Source organism: Engraulis encrasicolus, chromosome 15 (genome assembly GCF_034702125.1).
Source record: "Engraulis encrasicolus isolate BLACKSEA-1 chromosome 15, IST_EnEncr_1.0, whole genome shotgun sequence".
Lineage (NCBI taxonomy): Eukaryota > Metazoa > Chordata > Actinopteri > Clupeiformes > Engraulidae > Engraulis > Engraulis encrasicolus.
Window position 1 is genome coordinate 2,436,934 of NC_085871.1, and position 15,030 is coordinate 2,451,963.

At 41.1% G+C, this 15,030-nt stretch overlaps 1 protein-coding gene across 4 annotated transcripts in view; it reads left to right on the plus strand.

Annotated features, from left to right (window-relative positions):
- dmd (dystrophin) overlaps positions 1–15,030 on the plus strand; it is a 233,406-nt gene that overhangs the window by 93,140 nt on the left and 125,236 nt on the right. For all 4 annotated transcript variants that reach the window (XM_063216797.1, XM_063216798.1, XM_063216800.1 and 1 more), the window contains 14 exons: positions 1,962–2,056; positions 3,374–3,496; positions 4,486–4,656; positions 5,316–5,432; positions 5,871–6,005; positions 6,634–6,786; positions 7,696–7,866; positions 11,215–11,325; positions 11,860–12,020; positions 12,260–12,398; positions 12,794–12,966; positions 13,082–13,229; positions 14,052–14,174; positions 14,402–14,551. In XM_063216797.1, coding sequence (XP_063072867.1) covers positions 1,962–2,056; positions 3,374–3,496; positions 4,486–4,656; positions 5,316–5,432; positions 5,871–6,005; positions 6,634–6,786; positions 7,696–7,866; positions 11,215–11,325; positions 11,860–12,020; positions 12,260–12,398; positions 12,794–12,966; positions 13,082–13,229; positions 14,052–14,174; positions 14,402–14,551 — 1,970 coding nt within the window. The remainder of the gene's footprint in view (positions 1–1,961; positions 2,057–3,373; positions 3,497–4,485; positions 4,657–5,315; positions 5,433–5,870; positions 6,006–6,633; positions 6,787–7,695; positions 7,867–11,214; positions 11,326–11,859; positions 12,021–12,259; positions 12,399–12,793; positions 12,967–13,081; positions 13,230–14,051; positions 14,175–14,401; positions 14,552–15,030) is intronic.

Below are 15,030 nucleotides of genomic sequence, written 5' to 3' on the forward strand. Positions count from 1 at the left end.
CGACACTATATTAAGATGTCTGGTTAAGTGCACAAAACGCACATTATATACATTCTCTCCGGGCTTGCAAACATTACAGCCTTGCAGTAAACTTTTAGTTTCGTTTTAGGGAGTTGTTCCGAGCTGTGTTCGACGCAAAATCAGACAGTATGGTCAATCGCACTCTCCAAATGAAAGGATATGCATGCAGACGCATTAGAATTGATTTCGATGGGTTAGTAAACCAACAGGCAATATTTAGAATTGTTCCACGGGACCAAATGCCTCCATGGATGCGCAATAATGTGCTCAAAAATCAATAACAATATTGTGGAGTTGGCATGGGCATGACGACAAGTGCAGTCAGAGGTGCGTGATGAGTAACCCCTCCTATTTTCTGTTGGTTTACTGAGATATTTCAATCCAGTCCGAATCGGCCATTTCTATTACCGACGTCCTGAGATAAAAATCGCATTTCCCCACGTCCATACATTAAACTAGTCCCGTCGGGATAGGGCTTAAGAGTCCCCAAATGCAAACTGAGGATATCAAACATGTGGTTCTCTTTGTGTGCAAGACAACCTGACATCAAAATAGGGTTGTGTATTTTATCCCAGTTTTACCCTGCGTGGGTCACGGTTGCATCATAGCCCATCTCTGAAGTAATTTCTTCTTCTACTGTCAGTACTAACGGCATGAGAAAATGCAATAGCCCCATTGCCAGGGCTGGAGTGTGAAACAGGTCACAGGACACCGCAGAACCGGAGAACGTAGAATGGATAAGAACTGTCATTCAATGGAAAATGCATTGGCCATGGTGTAGTACGGGGGCGCATGGTCAGTGGGTGTGGCGCCATGATCGATAAAAATGGTAACTCTGAAAAAAATCGTTTGAAAGAGGATGTCCGGTTGTCAGTGGGTATTTCTCAAAGCCTAGCCTTGCTAGAACGAGTAACACCCATTTTCACGTCATCGCGACTGGCCAAGTACTGTTTCCAAAGTGAAGCATGCTTCAAAATCTACCAAGTGCCATGCTCTTCATTCATAGTATTTTCCAAGGATACACTTGGTGCATCCTTGCCATGGCAAAATACCCAGAATCCTTTACGTCTCCACGCTCGCTCTGGGCAACGCTGACCACCAGTTAATGTGGCCTCATGCTCAACATTGACAACTGGACATCCTCTTTGAATTGGAGCTGGAACTTGCAGATGCTCGCACCCACAATGCAATTCCAATTGACAGTTTAGGTCTGCACAGAGCCATCTAAGTTAGACTAATAGGAGAGTCAAGCTTATCCCATTGACCACTCTGTTCCACTTTTTCTATGGCTCAGGGCTGTTCATGGTGCCTAGCCTGGCGAGCCAAACCCCTACAGCAAAAAAGCCCCCAGCAGCCTCTAGGGGCGTCTAGATTTCTAGGCTACATGGTGCCCACTTCCTGTTCTGTTAGTGCCAGGAAGTGGCTTCCACAGCATGGTGTAGTATAGCCCATATCCTAAAATATGTCTTATTCCACAGATTTACGTAATATCAGGGAATTGCAATGAATTAATCACAAATAAGCCAATTGCTATTTGTTGGTAATTACCCAGAAATGTAGTTTGTTTCTCCTTAATTTCGGCTTCTTATGTAGTGCTTTTGTGTATGGAAAGAAAGCCGCTTCCAGGGCACTGATTCAATCTACACTGAAGCAAGTGGCAAATCCAGTTGTCAAAACTCTGAATTATATGGCTCAGGGTCTGCTTATGCACACCTGCAGTCAATTCCTCGTCTGCCATGGCGCTGCTCTTGCCCTCAGGCCATGCCTCCGATTTTCTGGACTGCACGACACCGTTGCCAAGGCATTTTCCAGTGTGTGATTGTCTATTGTTTTAGCCAGACACCGCACAGTGCTTTGCACTTTGGTCGGCATATTTTTAAATATGCTTCATAAATTGTTGACTCCTTAATTTACTTATGAATGTACTTCTCTGTTAAAAGGTCAAGAATCTCTGGTTGAGGATAAGGTCAGCCTCCTGAATTGTAACTGGATCGCGGTCACGTCCCGTAATGAGGAATGGTTGAACCTGCTGCAGGTGGGTTTCACAGAGTGAGTTTTTACATGTCACACAATGTCAAAATAATTGTTTTTATGAGCACTTTTTTTTTTGCAAAATAGTGGAAAAACGAAACAATGATTGATTTGTTTGATCCAAGTCAGAAATATGTAGGAGCCACCTGATTAAAATGCAGGCATGATTTAAAGGTCCAGAGTATTTATTGAAACTTGTAGAGTATACAGTGGAAAGGTATAGTCCAATTTTTGTGCTTGGGGTTGTTTATGATAGTAGGTTGTAGTTGTGGATGATATCAGTTGTGGTTTCTATAAGTAAAAACAAAATAGTAAACGAATAGTAAAAGTGCCCTTTAGAAAGGTATAGGCCTACATAGTGACTACAACATTAATGGCTAATCATGGCTAAGCATACACTAACACACATTTGAAATGGCTTACTCTAAACACTGCTACAAGAAATTACCAAATAGACAACTAAATCTACACATACACATTATTATGCTAACACTCTTCAACATAATAGACACAAACGTCTGCAAAATATGCAGATATCAATCATAACATTCTACAAACTAACAGTGAACAGGTCACACACAAACAAGAAATGCCAAAGCTTACAGCAAAGGGTTCCTTCATACCTCTCCCCCTCCATCCACTGGCACCTGTGCATGTAACCCTCAGACTCGCAATTAACTACATAAGTGTACAACTACTCCAATTATCTACACAAGTGTAGCCACAAGGGTTCCACGCACAGGATGCATGGACGGCCAGCAGGAGGCTATAGCTATAGATATACCTGGTCATGTGAACAGTCCCTAGTCCTTCACAACAATGATTTTGATGATGATTCTTTTGTACACCCACATTTAAAATCAAGTTTTGTAGCTTTAAAAAATTGTGCTTGTGCAAAAGAGCCTGTGCCGATATATTTTCTACCCATAACTAGACCTTTCTTTAGTAGTTGTTCATGAACACAAATGTCTGTGTGCACAAATATTTTTGTATCTGCAGAATTGATCCGGAGCTATTAAACAATTTTCATGTGTAGGCACCTATAAGATTGCAAAATTCAACATACAAATCACTTTGTACTGTATGGCTTTGACATCAGGTTTCTGAAGAGCCTATCAGCATTTCCTGAGCAGCCAAACAACGTTGACTGCTACATAGGCTACATATGTGGTGGATATGTAGATACAAAATATATACTGTACTATAGTCTACACTGTAGACAATGCTCAGTCAAACTTTCTTTGACACAGGATTGTTTTGTGCTATGGCAAAGCTTTCTCAGCTTCATCTTTACATCTGATTTATATTTCATTTTCTCCAGGACTACCAGAGACAAATGGCTATACTTGAGGGAAACATGAAAGAGATAACTGCTTGGATGGACAAAGCTGAAAACCAAATGGATGCGGCAGAGGCGAAGGGGGGTGATGGACAACTGTTCACGGTGCGTTTGTTTTTGTCATGATTTTACTTTGCCATTTTCTGTGACGCATATTGAGCTGTCTTGTATGAAAATGCACTGTATACATAAAACCTGCCTTGCCAAGGTTTTTTTTCCCTGATCTATTCCATCACTGAGCAAAGTGGTAGCATGTCATTTGTCCACTGCTTACACTTACAACTTTAGTCATCTTATATTTTGGCCATGACAATACAAGTAGTAGCCAATAAGACCTCCAGAACCTTAAATTAATTTCCAGAGTTACTTAAAAAAGAACACACCAAAAGGGATATTTTAAGATGAACATTACCTCAGCATATATCCCCCTGATTACCTGTACAGATACTGCTAACTACATAGCATAAACAAATACACTCCATATGCCGAGCCCTGGGAAGGACAGAGGGATAGTTAGAAAGTCAAGTCACAGCTGTTTTTGTTCAAGATGTGCTTTATTGTTTACATTCAGCCCAACAGTGCTACAGAAGTGAAAAAGTGTGAAAGCCCATTGGGAAACTCCAACTCTGATTGTCATTGTGACACAGCACTCCACAGCACACAAGTGAACACTGCACACTGCACACAACGAAATTGCATTTATGCCTCACCTGTGCAAGGGGAGCAGTGCGGTGGGACGGTACCATGCTCAGGGTACCTCAGTCATGGAGGAGGATGGGGGAGAGCACTGGTTGATTACTCCCCCCACCAACCTGGCGGGTCGGGAGTCGAACCGGCAACATCTGGGATGCAAGTCTGACGCCCTAACCGCTTACCCATGACTGCCCAGAACATCCCTCACCTAAAGAAATAAACAGCATGACTGTGCCGTGTTTGTCAGACTGGGATGTTGAAAGCAGCTGACCTGATGGCATGCTCCTACATGGCAATGTTCTGCGATTGCCATGGACTTTTTGCCAAATGGGAATGAAAAGGCTTGACATGACATTTATGGGCCAACCTATACAGTCATTAAAACCTTTCTTGTTTTTCAGACATTGCATATGGAACTGCAAGACGTGCGTCGGAAAGTAGAGATTTTGAATGACCTTGCAGAGGACCTCATCAAAAACCATGGCGAACATTGTCAAGCCATCGTGCAACCCAAAGTTGTTCAACTAAATCAACGATTTGAAGCAGTCGCAAAAAGAATTGCTGATGGACAGGTGCACATTATTGTAATTATTTTGCTTGTAGATTTAATTTTCTCACATACTTAATGAAATAAAATTCATTACCTCTTCAAGGATGTTTTTTTTTTTGCTGGTGGTAGTTGTCAGCTTTTGACTCTTTGAGTCTGAGTCTGGCCAACTTTAAGTTTTTTCATTTATGGAACTAATCTGGACCAGTTAGCAACCTAGTAAGTTGTCACTGGATGGGAAATTGCACTTCAACCAAGTAAGTTGCTAACTTAGTTAGCAATGACACTGTCGAGAAATGCCCTCCTGAATTCCTTGACTCCTTGATTCCTCCTGACTCCTTGACTTTCTGAATGTTTTGATTAATGATTTTAGTTGCACTCACAACTCCCTAGCAATAGGGGCTAAAATTAAGGTCCCTTGGAGTAGGCCTGCAATCTCAAAATGGCTAGTTACATTTAATTGTGTTGATTATTAATTCATTTCTGACCTTTTCAGTATTTATTGCAAAATAAGGGCAATATAATAAATAGATAAATAAATAGTGACAATACTTTGACATTTGTTGTATATTGTTCATTTTTATTTTGTATTTAGATGGCTACTGATTAAATGTAACATGTATGTATTTATTATTGTTATATACATGTATGTATTATCTTAAGTTTATTATTATTATTTTGTAGGTATCTGCAGAGGAACTGGAGAAGTACCATAGCGAGGCACTTTTATGGATCAACATGTTGGGAGAAGAAGTGGAATGTGGTGAAGAGCTAAAAGAAGAGGATTTTCAGGAGGATAGGGTGTGTGTCTGGAAAACGGAACGAATGAGGAGAACTTAAGTGTTTGAGTAGTTGTTCAGTGTGTACATAAAATGTATTGGGGCATGCATTTCATAACATGGCAGCCATTTTACCCAATTTATTGATATGATCCACCAGCATGTTAATGTGTGTGTGTGTGTGTGTGTGTGTGTGTGTGTGTGTGTGTGTGTGTGTGTGTGTGTGTGTGTGTGTGTGTGTGTGTGTGTGCGTGCGTGCGTGCGTGCGTGCGTGCGTGCGTGCGTGCGTGCGTGCGTGCGCGTGTGTGCGCGCGTGCGTGCGCGTGTGTGCGCGCGTGCGTGCGCGTGTGTGCGCGCGTGCGTGCACGTGTGCCCGTGCGTGCGCGTGTGCCCGTGTGTGTACGTACGTGCGTGTGTGTGCGTGTACGTGCGCGTGTGTGTGCATGTGGTGGTTTTTAAGGATTGTGAGGAAGGGGCAGTGCAGGAACTTCTTCAGAGAGGCCAACAATTACAGAGAAGACTTGCAGATCAGGACCGCAGAGAAGCAGTCTGTAACAAACACAACCAGCTCAGCAACAAATATGATGTTGTAAAGGTACACACACACACACACACACACACACACACACACACACACACACACACACACACACACACACACACACACACACACACACACACACACACACACACACACACACACACACATTTTAATAGCTTTATTTGGATCTCATCAGAAAAACAGCATCACAGATCCAAATAATGCTGGAAGCAAATTTCATAGCAGTTGGTAAGGACTGATCAGAATCATAAAGTCCTATGCGTCACACAGCACTTCTTTGTAGGGTGACCTTGAAATAAACTGTTTCAAACTTGAGAATTATTGTTTGCAGCTGTCTCAGTTTATGTTGCCTATTCTATTTCCTCAGAAGTTACCTTTTTATGTGTACCAGATTTTGACATTTTGGATGACATTTTGGGTTTTTTACAAAAGACATCTTTGAACACTGAACATTTCAATGCATTTGACAATCGCAAACAACCAAACGAACCAAATTTCTGTTGCTTCTGACCATTTGGGATGGTCTGAATACGATAAACCAAACTCTGGCCCAAACAAGCTGACCGAGACCAAGGTGACCGATGTGAACAGGGGCAACTGTATCATCAAATGTGCTTGTATATACTGTTTTTATTTCTTGATCGTTGTTTATTCTGTTCAGGAGCTTCGATTGTCGAGGAAGCGCAAAGCTCTGGCCATTGCTCCTCAGTGGTACCAATTCCGCAGGAAATCAGGTGACCTCCTCAAGTGGTTGGAAGACATTGAGAGAAAGATAGACCAATTTCCTGATGCACCTGAAGCGCCACCATTGAAGGTATTGACAATGAAACGAACACATGCTGAAATTCCTGACTGTGAAAACACAACAAACCTGAGCATTGAACATTTATTTTGATTACATTTCGGTGATGACAATTCTTTCAAAATGTTATTGTAATGTCATTTCCAATAATTACAAGTCATTAAAATGCAACTGTTTCTTTTCAGTGACAACTCTACTGCAGGCATGCTGAAACTATTGTACTCTGTTGTCTAACTGTATTCCTCGCTGCTTCTTGTGATTTTAAGATGAAAATGTACCGGTATATACTCCTATTGTTACAGTAGTTGATAGCCACTGGTGTTTGTAGTAATTCACTGCAACAAATTGTTAATCTTATGAAGCTTGTTTTTCTATTTTCCTTTTGTTTAAATAAGAGCAGGTAAGAGAGCTGCCTGGCCAAATCAGTGCAGGCGTACACTTTAGAACACACAGAGAGAGAGAGAGAGAGAGAGAGAGAGAGAGAGAGAGAGAGAGAGAGAGAGAGAGAGAGAGAGAGAGAGAGAGAGAGAGAGAGAGAGAGAGAGAGAGAGACTATAGATATAACTGACATTAGATAGAACTGACATTGAGCAATGGAAACATAAAACATAAAATCCCTGTGCTTTATTTCATAATACTTTCACAAATTATATCAGGTAAGGTAATTATAGAGCATATTTTGTTTTGCCCAGCTTTACCCTTTTCTGTCAGTCTGATATATATTATTAATAAACCTAGTACCAAATAACTTTGTAAGGGCTTTAGCTCTGGTTATTTCAGGTGTAATACAGTATGTTTCTACAGGTTTGTCTGTGATGTGTGATGTTGCGAAAACTTGTTCACCACAGATAAATAAAATTATGTGTGTGCGTGTGTGTGTGTTCATGTGCGTGTGCGCGCACACAATATTTCATCTATCAGGAAGTTGCCGGTGAAATGGATCAGAAACGGATGGATCTAGGTGAAGTCTGTGAGCTGGGAAATATGCTGTCAAAAGCCGGTGCAGGCAAGCTTGTGGAACCCAATCTCCTCCAGCTCAACAGACGCTGGAAGGAAGTGGACTTTAAATTTGCCCCATTCCATCGCCAGATTGTGAGTGTACTTGCCATTGTGTTTGTGGAACCTGAAATGCTGAGTGCTTGGGGCTAAAACGAGAATAAGATAAAGTAATGGGGCAGGGACACAGAAGGCCATTATATCTTTCATTTGGGCCACGCCCCTCTCCGCATACGTCCAGATGACTCATATCAGAGCCATGGAATTCAGAGTTGTGACAACCGGGGTACAGGAAGTCGGTTGGTGATGTGATTCACATAGATTCAAATACTTCTAGGCAGTGGCTTTCTTTTCACTAGAGCAGGCTTTTTCAAATGGAGGCCCTGGGGCCAGATGCGGCCCTTGGATGGTTCTGGCCACCCATGAGGTCAGAACAAAAAGAAAATAAATATGTGTGCTATCTGTGGCCGTGTGTAATTTGCCATCACTAACACTTCAGGTTGGGAATTTCTCTCCTATGCATTCACATGAGAGTGGAATCTTATCTAAAACAGTCTCATAATAGACCATCCTAAGGCTACTAAGAAATAGAGAAGCAAATATCTGTTCTGTCTAGAAAGCTATCCGCTAGTTTCGCATCCTAACCTCGGACACAGTAATAAAGATTCTATGTCCGTCCCCTTCACTGGAAGGAATTTGAAAAACTGGCCCTCAGTGACTTTTAATTGAAAACCCCTGCGCTAGAGACTAACACAGAACCACTACATAGCAAGCAAAGATAACAAACAAGCAAAAATGAAATGCATTTACCTTCACTGCACTTCCTGTTTCCAATGCTCACTTCCTGGAACTATTTTGGAACTATGTCAATGGCGATCTGTGTGTCAAAGGCTCCATGAGCCACCGTCTTTGTGTAACCCTTACTTCCATGGCTTGGACACACATGTCACATATCTTGTTACGTGTGATGTTTGCAACGTCCATGTCAAATCAGCTGATTAAATTCAACATAATGGTGCAAATAGGAGTGCGGGACCTCCTGTGATGTGATCGGCCTTCTTAGTGGATAAGGAGGAAAGGAGAAAAATCTTGTCTCTCTTCTCCTGGTTTTGCGGTTGTGCATTGAATTTCTGGTTGCGCAGAGACTCACAATTTCTGGTTGTGCAGAGACTGTGCCTTCATCTTCCCCTGCCTGGAATGTTGCAATGCCATCATACTTAGTCTTATCTTCCCAGCAAGGCCGTAGACATTCTGCAACATGTCCAGAACTGCTGCTAGGGTCCTCACAAGCACTAGGCCCTGGCAACACATCGCCCCCATAGTCAAAGACCTTCCCTGACTCCTCATTAAATCATTAAATTCCTCATTAAATTAGAAATAAACTGCAGTCCTTTCCTATGGTCTGGTGCCCCATCACCTCACTAACCTCCTTCAGCCATACGCACGCACTCACGCACGCACGCACGCACGCACGCATATATGCACGCACACACACCTTAGAATAGTGGTTCTCAAACTTTTCTGAATAAAACCCCCCTTGACCTCATAAGCCTGCACACACACACACACACACACACACACACACACACACACACACACACACACACACACACACACACACACACACACACACACACACACACACACACACACACACACACACACACACACACACACACACACACACACACACACACACACACGCCTTAGAATAGTGGCTCTCAAACTTTTCTGAATAAAACCCCCCTTGACCTCATCATAAGCCTGCCAGTGCACACACACACACACACACACACACACACACACACACACACACACACACACACACACACACACACACACACACACACACACACACACACACACACACACACACACACACACACACACACACACACACACACACACACACACTATATAACAATAGAACATGTCATGGGTGGGATTATGTGCAGGCCTACTTTGTCCAAAGTGACTTACAATCGAGGACCTAATCATGGCAAACAACACTTGCAGATAGAAGGTGTACAGGAAACAGAACACTAAGTGCATATGCCAAGTAGTTTTTATTTTACTTTATTTTAAGTAGCCTACAGGGTTAAATAGCGTACACACACACACAAACACACACACACACACACACACACACACACACACACACACACACACACACACACACACACACACACACACACACACACACACACACACACACACACACACACACACACACACACACACACACACACACACCTTAGAGTCTTACCTGGCATCAGTGCAGAAAATGGTCACAAAACAGAGAAGTCTTTACTTGCTTCTTGAAGGTAGAGAGAGATGACCCTAGTCTCTGTTGGCTTGCTCCACCACTGAGGGCCAATGGTGGAGAACAATTTTTACCCTGATTGCTTTGAGCAAGCAGGAGGCAAGGCTAGACTGTTTGTGTTGGAGGGGCACAGCCCTCTGGCAGGAGAATATGGCCTTAGTATGTTCTTCAGATAAGATGGGATAGTTCCTGAGATGGCTTTGTAGGCAAGTATCCGTTCTCGCCCTAACCTAACAGGGACTGGACAGCAATTACAGATTGACTGCACAACAACCCAGGCACAATCATACAAATGAACTCTGTCTAGCAATATTTCTGCCTTACGTTTAACATGTCTAAATAAAAAACAGGACCCAGAAGGGACAGATGAGAGGCTAATGTTTAACATATCTAAATAAGCAAAATTATCTGCCTTTAGAATAAAATAATACTACATAATCCTTTTCAATATTAGACCAAATTTACTAGAAGGAGTAGGTGAAAGTCCGCACATCCAAACGTCTGACCTGGGAGACGGACCACCAAAGAAGAAGTCTGCTTGAACCAGGATTTTTCAGCTCCAACTTATTTTTACTTTTCCGTTTCGGGTGAACGTCTGATAAAAGGTTTTCACCGAAACATCTTTTTTATTTTTTTTACCAAAACAAGAAACTATCACTTTCAGTGATATAAAGTGATATAAAGAGGATGTTCATATGCTTTTGTGGCAGTCTCTCTGTACAAAGACCTCCCCTCCCCAAAACCATCATGGAAAAAATAGGAAGAAATGTGTCTTGTGCATTTTCGCTTCATCTTATTTTCGTGCAAAAAGACACTTTAGCCAGCTGTAGGATGCTCACACACTTTGGCTCATGAAGGTCATATAACAACCCACCCCCACAGACCATTTGTGCAGACAATTCATTTGTAAATATAGCCTTGTCTAATTTTAATTAGCTATGTGTGTTTAGTTGAAGTTTCAACAATTGTTCTTCAACCTTGTTTACCGACACATGTACTTGATGTTGAATAAATGTTAAACATGCTGACTATCAACGGTAAAGTTGAACTGAGAACATGTGCTCAGCAAAGTGGTCATATCAGGTTGTGCTTAACTCTGAACACATATTTTGCTTTTGCAGGAATTTCATGATTTGCTACAGAAAATTGCAGAGGCAGAAGCCATGCTGAATACCCCAGAATGTTGGAAGGGAATGTTCTACCACCTGCCAGAACAGGAGAAGTGTCTCAAGGTCAGTGCTTAAAGGGTTACCACTTTGAGGTTTCTGCTGTATATGTTTTGCATTACAGTTCTTATTACTGCCACAGCTGAAGTTGGTTATACAATCTTGTCCCATTTGTAATGTATGCCAACTAGCAGAGTTTGGCGTGTAATTTTAGTAAAAACATCCCTCCCGAAGCCTCATGCAGTATTTGTAGCGCTGAGCTCTTGGTTTGGACCTTTCGCTCAGTGATATCGTGCTGTGTCTGGAGTGTTGACTGGCAGGTGGGGGGTTCAAGCCCCACGTGGTGAACATATATCTTGCTCGTATGATTTGATGGTATTTACAATTTATTTACAGTTCACAAAGTATCCAAGCTTTTTCAAAAATGACAATATAGAACACATGAACACACAATATACCAGAAATACTGTACTTTTAAATTACAGTAGTGTAGGGCATATAATCAACATAATGTATACCGAATGCGCTTACCCACAGTTACTGGTTTAATCTACTATGTAACAGTTGAATATCTGTGTATTTGTGCTTTTTTTCAATCAGGAAGTCAAGCTTAATCTAAATAACCTGGAGGGTCCTGTGACGGTGGCTTTAGAGAGACGAGGAGTGGATATGAACACTGTCAGTCCACATGAAAATCACCTTCACCATCTTCTCTCTGTCAATTGGGATAACCTCACAAAATTGTACCAAGAAAGACTGGTGTGAGTTTTTTTTTTGTGTTTTGGTTAACTTTTTTGCAGTTACTTTTCTATGGTTGGGGCTTGAGGAAATGGTGCCTGTGTGCAAGGAAAATATTTTTGGGAGAGTGATTTTGTACTTACAGATTCGAGGTTGCAATGTTACAAATAGCTGTAAGGTGTAAGGTGTAAAAAATGTAGACTAACTGATGTGATTGTGTAAGAGGGACATATGGATAACTGATTTTATGATTATTTCACAGGTGTTTTGAGTCTGCAACAATGAAATGGCAACTCTATAGTAAAGAACTGAAGATTATGGATGATTGGCTAACTGATGCTGAGCAAACACTGATGGATGCTGAAACTGAACTCACCCCCCAAACAATGAATAAAATCAAGGTATTTAACTCTTGAACTCCATCATGTGTTTGCTGGATTCAATGTTTCTGCTTTTCATTCATGGAGCATATTATATGATCAACTTGTCAATGATTAAATTAATTCACAGTAGGCCTATTTCTGCAACAAACTACTACTCGGACCAAAGTACAGTAAGTTTTGCAGCTAAAAATGTATATGTCTGGAAATTCAAAATGGCAGACATGGAGAAGATCCACCTTCTCATGTATGAAAACTGCAATTCTCCCAGTCATAATGAATACTTAGAATTTGAAGGTGGTGGTAAGTACAAGTATTTGTGAAAAGGGTAAGATTTGTGAATGGGCAACATGAATTCAGGAAAGAAACTGCTAAACTTTTGATGCCACTTTGTTTTTTTGTGCTATTTTGTCCAGTTACTAGAGGCTGATGTGCCAGGCAAGCGAGAGGCGATGGTGTCCCTTTCTGCCCTGGGAGGTGAGATCATAGGCCAGAGCCACCCAGAGGACTCGATGTGCATACAACAACAGCTGAACGACATTAATGTGCGCTGGGACAGTATCAACTTCAAGCTTGATGAAAAGAGAAAGTATGTGTCTGTGTAAATTATAGCAGTGAGTTTATTGATTGATTGATTGATTGATTGATTGATTGATTGATTGATTTATTGATTGATTGATTGATTGATTGATTTGTATTGGTAGATCAACAGACCTCCAGGACAACATTGCAGCGATTCAGAGGGATCTTGGAGGCTTCCTGTCTTGGTTAGACAAAGCAGAAGAAATTCTGGGTGAACCTCTTAACCCAGGAGACCGTGAGCAGCTTTTCGCTCTTTTGCATAAAACCAAGGTATGTCACGGATATAACTAGAACACATTCTCACAGAAAATGCAAAAAGTGAGCTTGCCTTTTGTGCCAGAAGTTAGCAGTGTTGGCAAAACTAGCATACATGCCAACCTAACTTTGCTAAGGAGCACTGTATTTCCAGAGCTCTCTAGGCATCATAGGTTTTCCCCCAAAAACTGATGATTAAATTCAAAAAGCTGTGGCTTGACATACCATAGATAATAGATTGATACAGTGCCTATAAAAAAACCTACACAACACTGTGCGAATGCCAGTTTCTGTGATGTAAGAAAATGACAGAAAGATGAATAATTTCACAACCTTTCCCATCTTTAATGTGAACTATTGACCTGTGCAATGCGATTGAAAATATCATTAAAGGATTAAAGGCAAAAGGATTAAAGGAACGGTCCACCTTTTTTTGATTTTCACCTTTTTTCATTATTTCCAAGTGTAACACATGTGTGCATATCATTTCCTCTCAGTACTTAGATTAGTACTCTACATAGACTGACTCAGTACATAGATTCACATCATTAGCATAGTTTAGCTCAATCACTGGTAGTAAATGGTACCATTACATTACATTACATTACATTACATTACATTACCTTGCATTTGCCAGACGCTTTATAACCAAAGGTAGGACATAGCCAACATCACTAGCAGATACAAAGTGCACAGGAAATGAGGCCATGAGACCGGCAACAGCTACTGAAAATGTTTCCGAGATAACTAAACTAGAGAATACATCGATATTTGCTGTACAGATGAACAGGTGGTGACAAATCAATAAAGCGATGTCTGAACTCTGTGTGTTTTCAGGGATGTGTGAATGATCTACCTGAAATGAAAGCATCACTTAAGGATATTAACCAGAGAGTGTCCGTGCTACCTGACAACCATAGACCAGCTGAATTGAACCATGTGCTGTCACGCTTCAATCAGGTATATTTAAAAATGTCCTAATATTATTGAAACCGTTAAATGTTGTGAAAATGAGTAAGGGCGTATGAGCAGCAAAAAAACAAAGAAAAAAACGAGGTTGATTTATGCATATATGTCCACTGTGCAGTATCCCTTTTTTATTTCTTATCAAGGCCAGTTCTTCTTTACATTGTGCCATTTTTGGTGGGGGACGGTAACAGAAATCTGTTGTGCATTCATCCCCCCAGGTGTCTGTATCTCTGCCGGAGCGTGTTCTGGAGATCGAGAGGCTGCTACAGGAGCTCGGTGTCTATCATGGGCAGCTGAATGATCTCTCACTGTGGGCCTCGAAGACACGAACAACTCTAGAAAGCAGCCCTGATGCTGTAGACCCCAGGGTAAATATGAAGAGTTCAGATGCAAAAACCCCTAACTCCATTTCTGAAGACCTGCACTTCTATATTTTTAGAGAACCCCGTTGTTGGTTTGGCTTACATTCATATACTTGATAATACATATTAATAGTTATATTACATAAATAAAATAAAAAATATGCAATTTTGATAGCTTTGTATTAAATAAAAATGAATTAAGATTATTTTCTGAAAAGGCACTTAGGGGGTTTTGCATCTGAACTCTTCATATACAGCATAGATAAAGGAAGAGTTTTGTTGCAAACGTATGCGCCATGTTTTGACTTGTGCATTTTATTATTGGAAATGACTGTTCAGATGTCATCTATGTGTGATTTCTTGCCATTCAAATATTTTGAGAGCATACTTTTTAAACCTACAGTATATAAAATGGATTTTGCAATGCAATGCAATGTCCAATGTCCAATGTCCAATATCCAAATGTCAATGCTAATACGTAATTT